The 21,216-nt window shown below is 35.2% G+C and overlaps 1 protein-coding gene across 5 annotated transcripts in view; it reads left to right on the forward strand.

The window, feature by feature from the left end:
- The window catches only part of PPP4R1 (protein phosphatase 4 regulatory subunit 1), a 75,922-nt gene that overhangs the window by 22,780 nt on the left and 31,926 nt on the right, over positions 1-21,216 (forward strand). For 4 of the 5 annotated variants that reach the window (XM_053912336.1, XM_053912335.1, XM_053912333.2 and 1 more), the window contains exons 4-10: positions 241-347; positions 7,679-7,821; positions 8,300-8,446; positions 13,028-13,135; positions 13,498-13,563; positions 14,539-14,697; positions 18,180-18,307. In XM_053912336.1, the coding sequence (XP_053768311.1) occupies positions 241-347; positions 7,679-7,821; positions 8,300-8,446; positions 13,028-13,135; positions 13,498-13,563; positions 14,539-14,697; positions 18,180-18,307 (858 nt within the window). Of the gene's footprint in view, positions 1-240; positions 348-5,284; positions 5,388-7,678; positions 7,822-8,299; positions 8,447-13,027; positions 13,136-13,497; positions 13,564-14,538; positions 14,698-18,179; positions 18,308-21,216 lie in introns of those variants that run through there. The other variant, XM_071219518.1, reaches the window with a different exon arrangement.

Genomic DNA, 21,216 nt, shown 5'->3' on the forward strand with positions numbered 1-21,216 from the left:
CCTTATAAATTTGTTAAATCAGGTAAAGATGGAAAATATTTTAGTGAACATTCAGTTTCATCTTGTTAAAATAAAATCCATACTGGCATTTGTCACCTAGGAAATTAGAGACTTTAATATATGTTATAAAATATATAGAAAAGATTTTCTTTAAAACTACCTAGATTCTGCCTTTTGTGAAATTATGAATATTAAGTATTGATGCAACTGAACACTGTATAATTTTTTTTATGTGTGTAGACAAATGGTGGCCCGGAGTTTGCTGGATACATTGAGGGAAGTCTGCGATGATGAAAGAGATTGTATTGCTGTCTTGGAAAGAATTAGCAGATTAGCTGACGATTCAGGTATATGTTTATGCAGAGAAAGTTTTCTTTTACAAAATTTGTGTTTTTAAAACTAATGAAAAACTTACTGTGATGAGAAATTTAATAATTTTTTTCCTAAGTAAATTAACCAAACCCATTAGTAAACAAGAAAGTAAAATCCTATTATTAAAATCCAAACATTTTATGGTAGGCCCATGTGGTTTAATTTTGGAAATTTCTCAGTAGAAAAATCTTAACAAGCCCTGGCTAGGTAGCTCAGTTGGTTAGAGCATCATCTCAATATGCCAGGGTTTTGGGTTTGGTCCTTGGTCAGGGCACATACAAGAATCATCTGCCCTGGCCGGCGTGGCTCAGTTGGTTGGGTGTCATCCAGCAAAGCGAAAGCTCTCCAGTTCCGTTCCAGGTCATGTCACATGCCTGGCTTGTGGGTTTGCTCCACCCAGGCACCTGCAAGAGGCAACTGATTGATGTTTCTCTCTCACATCGGTGTTTTTTTCCCTCTTTGTAAAAATAAATGAATATTTTAAAATAGAATCAACCAATGAATGCATAAACAAGTGGAACAACTCGATGTTTCTCTCTGTCTCTCTCCCCCATCCTCTCTCTGTTGAATAAATAAATAAAAACAAATCTTTTTTAAAAAGAAAAATTTCAACATTGTCTTGTATCATGCATGTTAATATTTTAAGCTTAATAAAAACTTTAAAAATAGTTTTGAATAAATTAAAAGGGATGGCTTGGGCTATAAAATTTTTTAGGCACATATAAAATCTTTTTGTATGCTTTCCCACTTGCAAAAAATGTTAATCATTGACTGTAAAACCAAAGCTGTTTGTCTCCAAAGTGAAAATAGGAGGGTCTGCTGGAAAAAGAGGTAAACTTGATTTGAGGCATGGAACAGTTATATTAAATTTTTCTAAAAATATTTTTATTATGGTAAAATATGCATACCATTTGCCATTTTAACCTAACACTAAGTTTTAAGCAAAGTTTTATATTTGACTTTAGGAACAATTCAAAAATAAATAGAAAGATTTTTTTCTTAAAAACTATTAAAATGCTTTGTCTTTCAATTTCTAATGAACTTTGTGGCATGTTAGCAAGTATTTTAATTTTTAGTTGAGCTCATGTTTTGGTTAGCAGTTCATTTTATGGGAATATCTTTTTACTATTGACATAGCCTTAAATAATTTTTATTTTCTTTTAAGGTAGAAAAATTATTTGTAACCTAACTAATAACCTTTTTCATTGTGACGATCTGTGTACATAATTGCTCGTGTATATGCTTGTTCCACAACAGTTTTAGGAGAAGGTCTCATCAACTATAATTTGTACTTATAATTTATGTTTTGATTTGGCATGGATACAATTTAACTTAAATTTTTGGCAGTGTTGCATCCCATTGTGATTACTTCTTTCTTAGTAGAGACATAGATATTCTTTAAAGAGGAATATGTACTTACCATATTTCGCCGTAGTGCACCCTTTTTTTCCTAATTTCTGAGGGAAAAATAAGGATACACATTATACATGGGTAGTACTAATTCTGTATCTGTAAATGTTTTTAATTCTTTTATTTATGCTTATGCATTAAAAGTGTAACTCTAGAAAGCAATAATAATATCTATATGCAAAATAATACCCTGGAATACGATAATTGGTTCATTATACGATATATAGATGAAAAAAATAAATTAAAAAAATTAAAATGAAAGATTTTTTTACTGAAGGTTTGGCCTAAAAACGTGGGTGCGCATTGTACATGGGAGCACACTGTATGTGGCAAAGTATAGTGCTTGCTTTTACCTGTTTATCAATCATAGTGCTGGCTTTTATAAATATATGTGTGTGTATATTATTTAAAAATGTTCTCAGGTTGCGAAGTTTAATGGTAAATGTCTTATTGACATTTATACTTCCATTCACTCAGTTAACATGAAACAGTGTTAGAGCAGTTACTAAAATGAGTAAGATTCCTGTCATTAAATTAACAGTTTAATGAATGCAATTAGCATATAAACAGTAATTTATAATGGGGAGGATTGGGGCTGGATTCAGAAAGTTAATGACATTTGAGTTGGATTTGACAGAATGATGAGGTATAGAGAGGGGAACGCATACTCAGGAGAATAAAAGATAAGTTTAGAGGTGTGAGGAATTCAAGGTGTTGGCCCCTTTGGTCCACAGTGAATTTACTGAGTCTGCAGTTTAGAAAAATGAGGCTGTTATATAATGAGGTAGTTGAAGCCTAGATTATAAAGGTTTATTTTATGCTGTGTTAGAAAGTTTGCATTTGTTATGGTTAAGAATAATAATGCAGCAGTATGGATTGACTTGGTATAAAAAATGAGTGACAAGAAGACTAGTTGGGAGACTAGTAATTGCTATGACTTGTTTGAGAGAAATTAAAGTGTTAGGGAGGGATTTCAAAGCTACTGTGGTAGCTGAGGAGAGTGAAGGAAGAGAGGAAATTGACCCTAAGATTTCCAACTTGGTAGGCTGGGTTGGTTGTGTTGTATGAAGATGATAAAGACATTAAAAAATATACATCTTTAAAGTTAATGCGTATACTACCATCTTCCTAAAAAAAATGAGCTTAGCGTATTTAAACCTTTGTTCTACCTTATTTTTATCAACTTTATCTTGCTATTCCCCTAAACTTAGTGTTCATATTTTTATAATTTTTATATAGTAAATGTTTGTTTAGATTTACTACTAAATTTTCTAATTTTCCCCCTCATCAGTACATTTTTCATCCGACTACTTTCTGGTTTAAGTTCCTCTTTCTAAAAAGACATAGTAATGAAGGTCTGACGATAACATTCTTTTTCTTTTGTCTCAAAATGATTTTATTTCACTATTACTTTTTTAACTGTATTTTATTTATTGTGCTTTTACAGTTGTCCCAATTTTCCCCCCTTTCCCCCCTCTACCCAGCACCACCCACTCCCTCAGGCAGTCCCCCCACCATTGTTCATGTCCATGGGTCATGCGTGTAAGTTCTTTGGCTACTCCGTTTCCTTTACTGTACTTTACATCCCATGGCTATTCTGTAACTGCCTATTTATACTTCTTAATCCCCTCTCCTCTTCACCCATTCCCCTACAACCCCTCCCATCTAGCAATCATCAAAGTGCTCTCTCTGTATCCATGATTCTGTCTCTGTTCTTCATGTTTGCTAAGTTTGTTTTTTAGATTCAATTATTGATAGATATGTATTTATTGCCATTCTGTTGTTTATATTTGACCTTCTTTTCTTAAATAAGTCCTTGAACATTTCATATAATAATAGTTTATTGATGATGAACTCCTTTAGTTTTTTCTTGCCTGGGAAGCTCTTTATCTGCACTTCAATTCTAAACGATAGCTTTGTTGGGTAGAGCAATCTTGGCTGTAGGTCCTTGCTTTTTCATGACTGAATATTTCTTGCCAGTCCCTTCTAGCCTGCAAAGTTTCTTTTGAGAAATCAGCTGACAGTCTTATGGGAACGCCCCTGTAGGTAATAGACTGTTTTTCTCTTGCTGCTTTTAAGATTCTTTCTTTATCTTTAACCTTTGGCCTTTTAACTATGATGTGTCTTGGAGTGAACCTTTTTGTGTGCAATTTGTTTGGGACTCTCTGTGCTTCCTGGACTTGTATGTCTATTTCTTTCACCAAACTAGGGAAGTTCTCATTCATTAATTTTTCAAATAGATTTCCAATTTCTTGCTTTTTCTTGCTCTTTCTCTTTTCCTTTTGGCAGCCCCGTAATTCAAATGATGGAGTGTTTGAAGTTGTCCCAAAGGCTGCTTCTACTATCCTCGTTTTTTTGGATTCTCTTTTCTTCTTCTTGTTCTGATGGTTGTTTTTTGCATTCTTATGTTTAAAATTGTTGATTTGATTCTCACTTCACCCACTCTCCTGTTGCTTCCCTGTAAATTGTTCTTTATTTCAATTAGTGTATCCTTTGTTTCTGACTGGATCTTTTTTATGCTGTTGATGTTCTCTCAAAGTTCCTTGGACATCCTTACAGTGTTTTGAACTCTGCATCTGATAGATGGCTTATTTCCATTTCATTTAGCACTTTTTGGGAGTTTTGTTCCATTCTTTCTATTGGGTCATGTTTCCCTGTCTCCTCATTTTGGCAGCCTCCCTATGTTTATTTCTATGTATTAGGTAGAGCTGCTTTGACTCCGTGTCTTGGTAGTGTGGCCTAATGTAGTAGGTGTCCTATAGGGACCAGTGGCACAACCTCCCCTATCACCCAGGCTGGATACTTGAGTTGTGCCCTCTGCGTGGACTGAGTACCCCCTCCTCTTGTACTTGAGCTTTGATTGCTGTTGGCAGATCAGTGGGTGGGATTTTCCCAGGCCAGTTAGCTGCAAGGACTTGCTATAACTACTTACCACTAGTCTCTGCCCTCCATGGAGGATCAGCTGTGCAAGGGCAGGCTGGTGGTGCTCTGATGTGGACTGTAGCTGTCCACTGGGCTCACAGGCTCTATGGTTTACCAGGTGGTGCAGGCCAAGGTCAGCCCCAACCTGTGTTTTGCCTAGAGCCACCCTGCTAGAGCTATAAAGTAATCTGAGATGGCTGCTACTTGTGCTAGGCTTGGAGGTTCCCCAGTGAAGTCAAGCTGTGAATCTAGGCTGGCTGCTCCTTGTGCTGGTCCTGGGACCACTGAGCAAGTGGTTCAGAGGGTTGGGGGCTCACTGAGGCCAGCTGTTGCTTCTTTGAAAGGATTTACAAAGTTGTAAAGCTTAAGCCAAGAACAACCATTCATACAGAAAAGTCACAGTTAATAGTTTTGGTGGGCCAGCAAGTTGGATGGGATGGAGTCTCAGGAGATCTCCTGGGCAGGGCAAACAGTATAGCCAGGTTGACAGAGTCTCATATTTGGCATCCACCTGCCGGCTCTGTGGCTCTGTGGGTTCAGCAAAGGGGCAATGGCCTTTCCTTCCTTTCTTTCTAGGAGAAAGCTGTCCTCCAGCTTCGGCCATGAAGCCAGACACTTCAGTTACTCCCTGTATGCCACTGGTGCATTTCAAGATGCTGCTCCAGTGCTGGAGCTCAGAGGGAGTGAGTCTAAAAAATCTCTGTGGATTCTTTAAGAGGAACTACTTGGGACTCCAGAAGTTTCTTTCACTGACTCAATCCCTACAGCCAGAAGTTACGGCAGCTTATCTTCCTGGCACTGGAACCCTGACCTGAGGGGGACCTGGTGGGGCTGGAACTCCTAGCTTCCTCCTAAATTTTTCTCTGCCACATGTGGGTGTAGGAACAGCGTGTTCATCTCCACCCCTCCTGGCAATCTGGATGGATTCTTTAATTATGTAGTTGTCAGACTTCCATTCAACTTGAATTCTGAGACTTCTGAGTAATGGTTGTTCTATATTTTAGTTGTAATGTTGATGTGATTGTGTGAGGAGGCGAGCTGTGTTTACCTGGGCTGCCATCTTGACTGGAAGAGTCCTGAATGTCACCATTACTCTTAAATTATCATTTAGCAAAGTGTAAAAATCTAGTTGTGAGTTTTAATACTATCGGATTCTCATCTTACTGTTGTTACTATTGAGAAGCCTGTTGTTTAATTTGGTTTTTATAGGTAATCCTGTTTCTTTCCTGATTGCTTTTAAGACTTCTTTTCCCTGGCATTGTTCAGTTTTACTGTTATATATTTAGGTACAACTTTATTTTTATTCTACTCAGGACTTCGCTCTGCTTCTTGAATTTGAGTATTCTTATTTTTCATGAGATGGGGGAAATTTTAAACCTTCAACATTTTGAATATAGCCTCTCTTCCATCTCAAACTCTTTTTTTAAGTTTATTTTTAAGTACATATTTTGTATATGGTTCCAAATATAAAACTCTTGTTGTATAAATGCTGTTTTCCACGGTTGTTCTGTGTTCTTACTTTCCAGTCCTTTATCTCCCCATTTTGGTCATTTCTCTCAGCATAGTATATCTGCTACCAACCAAAGTCTAACCTGTAATTTGACTGTTGAATATTTCATTGCCATTATCTCCATTTTTCATTTTCAGGAGTCTTAAGTGCTTTGTTTTCATTTCTTGTTTTTCTTTCCCTATTATTGTGTTCCTTTTCAGTATATTTTATTTTATTATATCTTTAAAATAAAATGTTTAAAATTCTAAAGATTTTCACAGCAGCTGAAGTTCTTGGTCTTATAACTCTGCTGTGTTTTAGCTTTTTTGCTACTGAAGGATCATTTCCTCGTAAGTGTTTTATAATTTTGCATTGTGAGCTCATCTTTTATGGGTTTTCATAGGTTTTGGTGTCAGTTCATCCTTCTCAAGTGGTTTGGAGTTGTCTATCAGACTCAGGGTTAGCAACTAGGAGTGATTTTATGTTAATTTCTTGTGTGTTCCTATTTTTGTAATTGTTTGGGAGGAAAGCAGAGAGGAGAGAGGCATTCTCAAACTATTCCAGGGACACATCATGCATATTTACCTTAAGGTAGCTTTAATATCAGTAACAGGTGCCATAGTTCTAATGAGGTCTGATGTAACGAATTATGTTGATAAGCCATCATGTCTATGTGTGTGTCAGTCACTTACATTTCTTCTGTGAATTGCCTGTTTGTATCTTTATTTTCTTTCCTTTATTTATTTGAACAATAGGTTCTTTGTATATTTAGTTATTAATACTTTATTGTGCATGTGTTTTCTTCAAGGTGATTGATCTTTAAAAAAAACCTTGGAACTTTAATTCACCTAGTATTAATGTATGGTGTGCAGTATAGGAATCTTGTCTTTTTTTCTGACATAACTAGCTGATTTTTCTACCATTACTTAGGTTCCTTTGAAACCTAGAGATTTGAAATGCCATATTTGTGACATTTAAGTATGCCACATATACTTTGGTCTTTTCAGGTTATAAAAAAATCTATTGCTCTCCTTTAATATTCACATACCCTTTTTAGTCTTAGGTAAGTCTAACTAGAAATCCTCCATTCGTTGACTAAACTTACATCAGAAGCCAGTCCTTATGGCTTGTCCTAGGAGGTTTTTAAATAGTAGAGTTTATAGGTCATACCATATTATAGTTAATGTGACTTGGATATTTAATCTCTAGCATAGTGTGGCACAATGTAAGTGATGAATAAATTCAGTCATTATCGGAAAGGACCGCATACTAAGTGTATACTATGAAGATATAAGCTTGGGATGGGGGTAAGGTCCTCTAAATGACGGGGTTAACCTATGTATGATTGTGAAAAGGATCTCAAAGTTAGAGAACATCTTGTAAGCCCTTTTTAAACTGAGGATGAAAGTCCTAAATAGTCTCAAGCCCAGGCAAAGATTTTGTTATTGGGGAGAATGTTTGCTCACATTTCTGTTATTTCAATAGAACCAACTGTGAGAGCAGAGCTGATGGAACAGGTGCCTCATATTGCATTGTTTTGTCAAGAAAACCGGCCTTCAATCCCATATGCTTTTTCCAAATACTTACTACCTATTGTGGTTAGATATCTTGCAGATCAGAATAATCAGGTAAGAGTGCCATTTACATGTTCTTAATGGAAATTTATGTGGTATGATGTATGTAGAATGGCATACCCTACGTAGTCCCATTTGAGTGTTTTCTCTTTTTTGTTTGACATCATTACTCTGTTTTTCAAAAGCCCATTTGTCTTAGACAAAATGTGTTGAGAGTTTGGCGAATCTGGAAGGTCTCTGTAATGCCATTGTAGACGGTGCCTCATAGCTGCATCCTCACTTGGCTCCCTCATAGATGTCCCTCAGAAAGTTATTTTGTGAGACATTTTACAAGATAGCTTCTTTGTTACACTTCTGTTACACCACAGTCTGTCACATTCTATCTTTTTAATACTTGAAGAAAATAGCCACGAATTTTTATTTGCATGGTTTTACCAGTTGAGATGAGAAGTCTTCATTTTTGTGAAAGTCAGGTAATACAGTTTTGCTGTATTATGTATATACTTTGTTTATACTGTTAATTTTTTCATAGGTAAGAAAAACAAGTCAGGCAGCTTTGCTGGCTCTGTTGGAGCAAGAATTAATTGAGCGATTTGACGTGGAGACCAAGGTGTGCCCGGTCCTCATAGAGCTAACTGCCCCAGATAGCAATGACGATGTGAAAACAGAAGCTGTGGCTGTAAGTAGAATGTGATTTTTCAGTTTAGGTAAAAATTAGTCACTACATTGACTAATAAGAGATGCTCAATAAATATTATGCTACATTATGTCTCATAGGGTTTATATGTATTAGCTTTCAAAGTAGCCACAAATTTTTGAATTTGAAATAGATGACTGGCTAGAAAGGAGCATTGGCTTACAAGGGAAAAGTTGTATATTCTGTGGGCCTTCTATTATGCCAAACCACTGGAAATTAGATGAGCCTGTCACTGAGCTCTGAAAAGCACGATATATAGAAAGAGAATGAGAATGAGTAACTGTAAACTTACTATTATGTCAAAATGGAAGACTAAAGACGGGAGAAATAACCAGTAAAGGTAAAAACAACTGTATTGAAGGAAGAAACATTTGAACCCCTTTAATTGCTCTCAAACAGTTTTCTAGTCATTGTGCAAGAACAGTAGTCAAAAAACAGTAATACTTGGCTCCTGCCCTTAACAGTATGGTCTTTGGAGGAAGGATAGTCAGGCAAGTAATTTTATTATGGTATGATACATGATATACATTATGATTATTAACAGTATACAGATTAATTCATAATGCACATGATAAAGTCAGGTATAATAGTATAACTTCTGGGGGGTTTTTACATAGTTATCAAATATTTTTGTAGAGAGCCATCAAAAATAAGGCACGGGAGACTTCTGGCCAAGACGGAGGCATAGGTAGACACACTGTGCCTCCTCGCACAACCAAAAGAAGGACAACAACAAGTTTAAAACAAAAAATAACCAGAACTGCGAGAAAATTGAACTGTATGGAAGTCCGACAACCAAGGAGTTAAAGAAGAAACATTCATCCGGACGGGTAGGAGGGGCGGAGACGGGCAGCTAGTGCAGAGAGGAATTGCAGCAGGGTGGCAGCTGGAGGACCAGAAGGTCCCACATTTGCATGCAGATAAACCAGAAGGAACACCTGGGGAGTGAGAAAGACCATGCAACCCAGGGATCCAGCATGGGGAAATAAAGCCTGAATACCTCTAACTGTAAAAACCTTTGGGGGTTGTGGCAGTGGGAGGAACTCCCAGCCTCAGAAGAGAGTTGGTTGGAGAGACATACAGGGTCCTAGAATGTACACAAAACCACCCACACAGGAATTAGCTCCAGAAGGGCCCAATGGGCTTGTGGATAGCCGGGGAAGTGACTGAGCTGGGCAAGAGCCAAGCAAGTGGCATTGTTCCCTCTGGACCCCTGCCCCACGCACAGCACCACAACACAGCCACATGGGTTGCCCCCCTCTTGTGTATACCTAATGCCCCACACCTTACTACATAACAGGAACACCGAGACAAAAAAAAAATATGGCCCAAATGAAAGAATAGTTCAAAACTCCAAAATTAGAACTAAGCAATGAAGAGATAGCCAATCTATCAGATGTAGAGTTCAAAACACTGGCAATCCGGATGCTCACAGAAATTGTTGAGCATGGTCACAAAATAGAGGAAGAAGTGAATGCTATGCAAAGTGAAATAAAGGAAAGTGTACAGGGAACCAACAGTGAAGGGAAGGAAACCGGGACTCAAATCAACCATTTGGAACAGAAGGAAGAAATAAACATTCACCCAGAACAGAATGAAGTAAGAATTCAAAAAAAATGAGGAGAGGCTTAGGAACCTCCAAGACACCTTTAAAAATTCCAACATCCGAATCATAGGGGTATCAGAAAGAGAAGAGGAAGAGCAAAAAATTGAAAACTTTTTTGAAAAAATAATGGAGAACTTCCCTAATCTGGCAAAGGAAATAGACTTCCAGGAAGTCCAGGAAGCTCAGAGAGTCCCAAAGAAGCTGGCCCCAAGGAAGCACACACCAAGGCATATCATAATTACATTACCCAATATTACAGATAAGGAGAGAATCTTAAAAGCAGCAAGAGAAAAGGAGACAGTTACCTACAAAGGAGTTCCCATAAGACTGTCAGCTGATTTCTCAAAAGAGACCTTACAGGCAAGAAGGGGCTGGAAAGAAGTATTCCAAGTCATGAAAGGCAAGGACCTACATCCAAGATTGCTCTATCCAGCAAAGCTATCATTTAGAATGGACGGGCAGATCAAGTGCTTCCCTGATAAGGTCAAGTTAAAGGAGTTCATCATCACCTAACCCTTATTTTATGAAGTTTTAAAGGGATTTATCTAAGAAAAAGAAGATCAAAAATATGAACAGTAAAAATGACAGCAAACTCACAGTTACTAACAACCACACCTAAAACAAAAAAGCAAACTAAGCAAACAACTAGAACAGTAACAGAATCACAGAAGTGGAGATCTCATGGAGGGTTATCAGCGGGGGAATAGAAGGGTGGAGAGGGGGAAAAGGTACAGAGAATAATTGTAGCATAAATGATAGGTAGAAAATAGACAGGGGAAGGTTAAGAATAGTATAGGAAATGTAGAAGCCAAAGAACTTATATGAACGACCCATGGACTTGAACTAAAGTGGGGGAATGTGGGTGGGAGGGGGTGTGCAGGGTGGAGGGGAATAAAGGGGGGGAAATGGGACAACTGTAATAGCATAATCAATAAAATATGTTAAAAAAATAAGGCATGAATTAGAATATATAGTAATTAGAATATTAGAATATGTTGCAATTCACATCTATAGTTCCTGAGTTCTGATAGCAAGAATTCTGTTAAATTAGAAAACCAATAAATCCATTTGAAAATTTATTCAAATCTGTTTGGATATTGAGATTTTACCTCTCAGCATAAAATAATATAATTGCATCTTTGTTGAAATGAAAAAATAAAGCCAAAATTTTCTAGTAGTTCTGAATCATTAATAGGATTAATTTAGTCATCTTTCTAGTCCATTTCCCTTGGGAATTTCTTGATTTCATTATTTTATTTTTATTTACTCAGGTACCAGTAAATAATAAGTTTTCTTTTTTCTAGTAATAACATTTTTATTGAAGTGTAATTACATAATATAAAAGTAACCATTTAAAGTATACAATTAAGTAACATTTAGTATTTTCACAGTGTTGTACAATGGCCACCTCTGCCAAATTGTAAAACATAGATTTGTTTTATTCTTAAATTTCACAAGTTCCTCATTAAAGGAAGTAAGTTTTGGCATCAGTGTTGGTTTATATTGAGCAGAGTTTAACTTGCTCTGTTATAATTTTTGATGGGATTTAATAATAGTAAAACATAATTATATTAAAAAGACTATACCCAGCATTAGTATGAAACCTGTGATTTTCTTACAATTTATATATGTTTACTTTGTCAGGTTTGGTATTCCCTGGCTTCCCAGTTGTTCTCTACCTGGGGAATAATTTATTCTAATACATTTAATTATGGTAGATCAGTAATATAGTATAACTTTGGATCTTTAACGTAGGGGTTGGAAATTCTTAGAAACTGTACAGGGTCATAAAATAAAACTGGCTTTGGGGTTTAGGGAATGTAAGGTGTTATCCCCCAATTCTGAGGAGGCAGGGATTTTGGTAGGGATTGTGCTGAATCTATAGATTAATGAGGGAATAAGTGCCAGCTTGACCATCCATGAGCATGGTAGATCTCTCCATTTATTTAAGTCTGTTACTTGTCAGTGTTTTGTAGTTTTCAGTAGCAATCATGTATGTTTTGTTAGATTTCATTTTTTTAACATAGTTATGAATAACTTTTTAAATGTTTCTACTTGTTCATTGCTAATTTACAGAAATGCACTTGATTTTTATATTCTGACATAGGTCTTGCAAACTTCCTAAACTGACTTATTTGTGTCTAGTGCCTTTTTTGTAGATTCCTTGGGATTTTATATGCAGACAATCAAGTCCGTATGACTAGAGCATTCTTTCCAATCTGTATGCCTTTTACTTGTCATCTTTACACAGCTGGGAGTAGCTGGAATAGATAAATGATGACAAATGATCAGATTTCTTTCTCAACCAACTGTGGAGGATTTCTTTCTGCACCAATTATGGGGTCAATTTATTTAAATAATAATTGGGCTAGTTTTCAAACAGTTCATCCTCACTTTGCCTAGTACAGCGTTAACTGAAACGTGTGCACGCTGGAACTGTCTTTGCCTTCCTTGGAACCTAGGCTTTGCAGAGAGTGAGGACGCGGTTCCAATGTGCACATGTTTCATTTATTTAAAGCAGTACTTTGTAAGGTAAGGACTGCCTCTATAGTCTTTTCTTAGCAATACAGATAAACCCGGATCCTTCTTACAGATGATCATTCCTTTTAAACTGTCAACATTTATTTTATTACTGGGAAAATGTAGGGTTTTTTGCTTTTAAAGTTTTCCGGTAAAATGATTTTACCTGATAACTTATTAAAGATTGGAACTGTAGACAGAAATGAAATTTTAAGAATTTTTTCTGGGTTTAGTATACATTGAGTAATTATTGGTTGATTTTATTGGTGGTATTAATATCTGTTTTTCTGTCAACTCAGATAATGAGATGAATATTTTTAGTAATGTATGTGATATAATGATGCTATATCATCTTTTAATATCCTTAAGTTACATACTTCTAATAAGTTAGCAAACTTAATTGGAAAAGTTTTCATTGTGTTTTTTTTCTTACTTAGATAATGTGCAAAATGGCTCCCATGGTTGGAAAGGACATAACAGAGCGTCTTATCCTCCCGAGGTTTTGTGAGATGTGCTGTGATTGCAGAATGTTTCACGTTCGAAAGGTATTTAGTCTTTTCATTTGTTTGTTTAAGAATTCATATTTCTAGTGGTTATATATTAATATGTGAATTGTTTAAAAAGATTTTACTTATTTATTTTTTAGACAGAGGGGAAGAATGGGCAAAATAGAGGGAGAGAAACATCAATGTGTGGTTGCCTCTTGTATGCCCCCAACTGGGGACCTGGCCTGCAACTCAGGCATGTGCCCTGACTGGGAATCAAACCCAGCAACCTTTTGGTTCACAGGCTGGCACTCAATACACTGAGCCACACCAGCCAAGGCGATATGTGAAATTTAAAAGATTATGTTTTAAAGAACTTTATGTGTAACATTTTGAAATTTCAATGATGCTTTTGTTGTTAGGTTTGTGCTGCCAATTTTGGAGATATTTGCAGTGTAGTTGGCCAGCAAGCTACTGAGGAAATGTTGGTAAGTGCTATAGAAACAAGAGTAGTAAAGGAGCAAACAATGCATTACAAAATAGTAAAGTTTAATATGCATACATATACCCCCAGATTTTATTAACACAATTTAACGAATATAAACCAGAAAGATAATAGGACTTTGAGTTGGACTTTAAATTTCTGTAATCTGAACTGTATTTTTGATACAGTTTTTACCTGTCCCATTTTTATTAAATCAATTCTTATTTATTCAAATTAATATTTATTAGCAACCCTCAAGTCTTTTAGTGACAAATCCACAGCAGGTTATTTTTAAATAGCTAATTCATAGAATGTATATACTTAATATACAAGTCAACATACTTTAAGAGCTTCTAAAACCATCTGTTTTGCAAAATAAGTTTAGGTACCAGCTCTTGGACAATAAGATTTAAGCTGTATTTGTTGGGAGTGTTTTTCTTTTTCATAGCCAATAGTATTGTGAATTAAGTTAATTTGTTTAAAATTATTGAGCATTAATACCAAACAGGTCTTTAAATTTTGTTGAATTTTAATACTTTAAAACATTGTAAAAGTAGAAAATGAAATAAAACTATATGCATACCTCAAAAATACTGCAAGTTTGGCTCCAGACCCACACAATAAAGTAAATATCACAACAAAGAGAGAGTCATATGAATTTTTTAGTGTCCTAGTGCATATGAAAGTTATGTTTAAACTATACTGTAGTCTATTAAGTATGCATTAGCATTATACCTACAATAAACAATATATATACTTAATTAGAAAATACTTTATTGCTAAAAAATGCTAACTATCATCTGAGCCTGTCAAAAAAAATGGCACTGATAGACTTGCTTGATGCAGGGTTGTCACAAACATTAATTTTGGAAAAAAAATGCAGTATCTGCGAATCGCCGTAAAGCAAAGCATAATAAAACTAGATGTGCCTGTACTGAAACTCACTCTGTCTGCCTAACAAAACGCTATCTTTGCATAGCTTCCCAGGTTTTTCCAACTTTGTTCCGATAATGTGTGGGGAGTCCGGAAAGCTTGTGCTGAATGCTTCATGGCAGTTTCATGTGCAACGTGCCAAGAAATCCGGCGGACTAAATTATCAGCACTATTTATTAATTTGATCAGTGATCCTTCACGTTGGGTAGGCTTTTGTTTAATTATCATTTTTTAAAACTAATACATTTTACAGCAAATGATTTGGATTTCATAATTTAAGAAATAATTTATAGTTTAAAGCATGTCATTGTTAATGCTTCTAGGAGTAGACAGAAGGCAGCTATTAACTTTTTTTAACCTGGAAAAAGTTTCTGTTCAAATATAAAACATGTTCATTCTATTGCTATGATGTAGTATATTGATTTTCAGATTTTAAATAACGCTCGATCTCTTGGATGTCTCACTTGGTCATAGTGTAATAATTCTTTATATGTTGCTGGATTTTGCTAGTAGTTTAAGGATTTTTGTATTCATACATCTATATATGAATATATGTATATATCAATAGATATGAATATGAGTATATATATGAATATATATATGAGTATATATGTGAATGTATATATATATGAGGAAATATATATATATTCTTCTTAGGTTACTTCTGTTACCTAATTTTTTATATATATATTTCCTCATATATATAAATCTTATAAATCTTACAAATATATATACATATATTTCCTCATATATATGTGAGAAAATGGTCTGTCGTTTTCTTTGATGGCTTTTTTATTATTTTTGCTTGGTTTTGTTCTCAGCATCATAGGGGCCTCATAAAACAAGTTGGGATTCACTCCTACTCTTCTATGTTTTGGGAGAATTTGTAAAGAACTGGTAGTAATTCTCCTTTAACCATTTAGTAGAAATCAGGAGTGAATCCATCTATCTGGGCCTGGACTTTTCTTTGTTGGTATAGTCTTTTTTATTACTACTTTCATCTCTTCATTTATTACATAGGTCTATCCAGATTCTCTGTTTCTTCCAAATACTTTGTCTTCTCTCTCTCTCCTCCTGATATCCCATTACACATAAAATATATTGGTGTACTTTATGGTATCTCGCATTATTCTGAGGCTGTGTCTATTTTTCCTCATTTTTTTTTTCTTTTTCATTTTGTGTAAGTTATATTTATATACGTTGAGTTCATTGATTAGTCTTCAACCCCAGAATTTCCATTTGGTTCTCTGTTTTTATTTCTGTCTCTTTATTAATTTTCTTTATTTGCTATGACATTGTCCTCTTATCTTTACTTCTTTAATCATGCTTTCCTTTAGTTCTGTGAACAATTTGTGATGGCTACTTTGAAGTTTTTTGTTGTCGTTAAGTCCAATATCTTACTTACTCTTTCACACAACTTCTGTTACCTAATTTTTTTTCCAGCGTATGGATCATACTTTTCTGTTCCTTTTCATGCCATATAATTTTTTTGTTGGAAACTGACATTTTAGCTAATGTTGTAAATTTGGGTACTGGTACCCATCTCCAGCACTTGTTATTTGCTTGTTAGTGACTGGTAGAATACTTTAGTGGACTCTTATTTCCCCCTTCCAGGAGGCACAGCTTTGGGTATGTCCACAATCACCCATGGGATGAGAGCATTTTAGTAGGAGGGAGGTTCACCAGCTTGAGGTACTCTTGGCTTGTCTCTCCTGGCCTCACCAGCTGGGGCATGGGCTGTCAGGGCCTCAGGATTTTGGGCCACATCTGGTATAGCCTCAGTTCCACTGATAGGCCTTGGGTGGAAGAAGGGAGCCCCCACCACTCCACTGCACTTTCCCAGGACCTGGCCTCAGCAACAGGTAGCTGAGGGCACAAGGAGAAGTGCTGAAAACCTACTCAGTGGGGAGCTTGGGGGGAGGGAGCCCACTGTTTGGTTACAGCAGTGTGGATGGAAGCTCTGCCTCCCTGAGCGGTCTTGGTTCAGATACCACAGTCAGTGAACTTTTGTGGATTTTATTGACTAGATGTTCATTAAATTGTTGTTTGCCCTTAGGACTTTTTCCAGAGGTGTTGAATGGTGGGGTTTTTTTTTTTCCCATTTCACTGGTGAGTTTGGGTCAGTGGAGCTCTTATGCTGTCTTGCAGAATTTGATCTCAGGATCTTACCATACTCATTTACTTTTCTTTTTATTTTTTAAGATTTTATTTATTTACTTTTAGAGGGAGATGAAGGGAGGGAGAAAGAGAGGGAGAGAAACTTCAGTGTGTGGTTGCCTCTTGTGTGCCCCTCACTGGAGACCTGGTCCTTAACCCAGGCATGTGCTTTGACTGGGAATTGAACTGGCAACCCTTTCGGTTTGCAGGCTGGTGCTCAATCCACTTTGCCACACCAGCCAGGGTTCACCATAGTCATTTTCAAAATAAAATCTACATAAAGGAAAAAACTGTTGAGCCTTATTACTATTCTAATGTTTTTCTATTATTTTGTATAAGATTATTAGAAAGACTGTAGCTTATTTGAAGTTTTCATTTTGAAGTTTTAACTACTTTGTCATAGTTTTGGCAGAGCAACATGCAGTATTTACTGTTAATTTGGGAATAGGTTTGTATTAAAATGAAGGATTCCTTAAAGGTATATTTATATATTCCTCAGTTGTTTGTTTGAGGTATATATAAATCTTATGCCTATTTGAGACATGCTCAGAGTTCTAAAAGTATTCAGAGTAGACTAAACTCACACATAAAATTTTAAAAGTTATGCTATTAGGGAAATATAAAGGAGGGGATCTGTAAGTTAACACATACACTCTATTCTTTTTGCTATCGTGTATAATTCTTGCCTTTTTAAAAAATCACTTGAATCATTTTGTAACTGCTTCAAAAAGGTAAATATCAATAATAGGTATACTTTACATGTATTTACCTTTGTGAAATTTATATATAGCATGTAATCCTCATTTTAAAACTTGGAAAAGGTATTATTATGTGTTATGCCTAAAAGGTGTAATCTCAGAAAAATTGGTTTATAGTTTTTCTCATCATAGTTGCTTTTGTTAGATTGTATCCATCCTTCTACTTCCTCTCATAAAATATCTCCTTTCTAAATGTGTTTTTTAATCTCGATTACAAACACAATACAGAAACATAATATGAAATAAAATTCTATCACCTTTTCAGCTTTACTACTTGAGATATTCATTGATAATAATAATAATATATACCTCCAGGTTTTTGTGAAGTATAGTTTAAGTCAATATCATATTTCAGATGAATATGTATGTAGTTCTCATACATCTGTCTTGCTTCTTTCCTACCTGAAAACATTAAATTGATTTATCTTCATTTTATGGACTTTATTGCTTTATATTTTCAGTTTGACATCTTTTTATTCCTGAGACCACAACAGGACTTTCTTTAGTGTTGTTTTATGTAAATGTTTTATAGGATCTCATTTTCATATTCTTATGGTTTAAATATTCAAGTCAGGATAAAAATATTGAAAAAAAAACCCAAAAATAGTTTATAAAGAACTTCACATTTTAGCTGAAGAATGATTTATCGCTCTGAATCTGGTTTTCTTTTAGAAAAACTTTAATATCTTAAATGCACTTCATTCAGTATATGGAAAGTAGATTATGAATAGTCCTGTATTTTTATGTTTTATGACTGTTCTTTTCTTCCTAGGTTCGCCAAGCAGCTTTTCAGTCTCTGGGACCTTTCATATCTACTTTTGCTAATCCGTCTAGCTCAGGCCAATATTTTAAAGAAGAAAACAAAAGTTCAGAAGATACATCAGTGGAAGACAAAAATAGGTATAATTTTTTACAACCTTGTTTTCCAGTTTTACTGCTTGGGAACTTCATTTTCACTATTTTATAGTCTGTTCTTTTTGGAGAGTTTATTATTTCTCTTCATTATACAAATTGGTAAATATTTTTATAGTTAAATTTTAAATACATTTGTTAAACATTGTTTCAGTTGGCTGTGTAGTAAATGATTAGATGAAGACACACAAGACACACTTGGTTTGAGGCCAGGCACATAGCACACTGTAAAATAGTGGTAGATACAGTAACAGGTTAGAAGTTTGCTTAGCAAATTATTTACCTAGTAAATCATCTGGTGACGCTTAGAATATATGAGGTAATGGTTATGCAATTTTAAAGGGTTTGGGTTTTTAAGGATTAAAACCTAATTTAGGAATATGTTTTAGTACATAGTCCATTTCTTACTATTATTTTTCCTTCCTGTCAGTTATTTAATTATGGTTCTTGGAGTCTCTGCTACAGAATGGTGATGGTAATCTCAGTTGAGGAGTAAAGTATTTAAATGATTAGCACCAAAGTAGTGTACTTACTAACTGGAATATCAGTTTTAAATATATTAGTCTAATAGGGCCACAGGTTTTAAAATGAAATGTAGAAGACAACTCTGATTTTTATTTTTAAATGTTTTTGCATTTAAAAAATTTGAGTTTTACGTTTTAAAATTTATTATAATATGTACTTAGGGAAAGAACAATTCAAACCTTACTTTAGTGCATGGGAAATAAGCACAAACTTTTGCAAGTGTGCACTTGAAATAATTGAATACCTGTTTTTGAAACAGTCCCTACTATAATGCTTGAGTTACCATAGTGTCTTGTCCCTCCCTTGTCATGATGCTAATGGACATTTTCTTCTGTAGGTCTTGATACTGTGATATTTGCTTTCTTGGTGTTTTGATTTGGCAGTTCTTCCTTTCTTCTCTGCTGCCTTGTTTTACCTTTTTGCCCGTTCTCCTACTGTCCTGCTGAATAGCCAAACAAATCTGAGGTACTGTTTTTTGTAAAGGAAGAAAAATCACTCTAAACCTGCCTTCCTAGCAAGCACAATCTGTCAGTTCTTTTGCAAAACAGCTGCTGCAAGAAATTTGACGAAAATACAGACTGGGGGCAGAGGGGTATTATCTGTTTTTCATTTTTAAAGTCAACATATCTTTTCGCTATCTAACTGTACAAAGGCTATGATGTAACTTTTATTTGTTTTTTAAATCTGGAGCTAGTCTAGCAAAGTGAAAATAAAACTTTACAGAGAATTGCATATGACAGGGTAAGTGAACTTTGTGTAAAAGGCCAAATAATTATGTTTTCGGTCTCTGTCACAACTAGTCAACTCTGCCTTTGCAGTGTGTAGCAGCCATAGACAATAATATATAGACAGATGAGCTTGGCTCTGTTCCAATAAAACTTCATTGACAAGAGTAGTTGGTGTGGCTGTCTGGGCCAGTAGTCAGTGTAGAACATTATTGGAAGAGCTATTTAAAGGTAGTTTATCTTTTAGCTACAAACCTTAATTTCTCTTCCACTGTAATGAGGTATGTCATAATGTCAAGTCAGTACTGTTTGCAGCATTGGATTTTCACTAGATTATTTGACTTTATTGAATTGTGTTAATGGTGTAGGGGAGGGAAGGGAAGGTTCCTGGCTAAGGAAGGAGTTGTGTTAAACATTGTAAAAGCTTTTGTGTAGTTTCATTTTCTAGCCTCAAAAAGAGTCTTCCTATATATTATTAGTCTTATAAGCATTAGTCTTCCCTCTCTTAAATATTGCACTTTGTTTTAAGCTGTGTTAAAACTCATTTTGTTCTTTAAGATTGATTAAGCACAAATTAATTGAGCACCTACTAAGAACCAACAGCTACTGTAGATAGAAACAGGAAACTTGGTTCCTATTTTCAAGGTCCTGTTAGTTTCTTAGAATTCAGATTTCTCAAATATCTTACTAAGTAAGCCAGTTTTTGGAAACATATTTCCATTGCTGCTTATTTATTATATATTGTTTTGTCTAATCCTGGAAACATTTAATATCATCTAACATGCTTTGAATCATTTACTGATTATACACATCTGACTTCATATACAAAATACATCTTTCACTTACTCCAGATTAGGCTATTAATGGTTCTTTGAAGGTGTTAATAAAGATTACTTCCGGAAGCAGAGTTAAATATTCAAATTTGCATTTCTAAATTTTGCCAAATCAACAATTATATTGTTCTCTGAACACATTATTCTTTTGATTCTCCCTGCTTTCTGTTAGGGAAGCCCTGATGTTCCATTTATACCTTATTGAACAAAGTCACTGTCAGTGTGTTTGCTGTCTCTAAACTCACTACCTCCAAGAATCTTTCCCTGCGTTTGTCAGGGAAAGATTGCATCTTGGCTGTCAGGAGGACTAGAATGAGAACACCACTTTTTAACCATATCTTTTCAGTTGTGTGTTTGTGTGTATCTACAGCAGACTACAAGTCCATCCAGTGTAGTAATCTAGTGTTTTATCTTGGTGTACCCTACCGCCTTCGCTGGGCCTGGCACATGGTTGGCATTATATAAATCTTGAATGAATTATTATAAGGAAATATATTTAATTTCAAAAGCCTTGAATTACTGAACCCCTTATACTAGTTTTTGTTCATTTAGCTTAATACCAACTATGTGAAAGTAAAATTGTTATTGGTACAAATTCAGAACTATTTCACTGATGTTAGAACTTTTTATTTAGTTCACTCACAGTACTTGAAAGATGTATCTTGGATATTATTCTTCGCATTTTTCTCAGGATACAGTGCTTCTTTAAGCAGATATTCTATAGGTCATTTTCTCCTTGAAATATATATACAAGTACTTATTTTTTGGCCCACGGTCTCTAAAGATTAATTATAAACTAAAGAAGTTTAAGGTT

The sequence above is a fragment of the Desmodus rotundus genome, chromosome 10 (genome assembly GCF_022682495.2).
Source record: "Desmodus rotundus isolate HL8 chromosome 10, HLdesRot8A.1, whole genome shotgun sequence".
Taxonomy (NCBI): domain Eukaryota; kingdom Metazoa; phylum Chordata; class Mammalia; order Chiroptera; family Phyllostomidae; genus Desmodus; species Desmodus rotundus.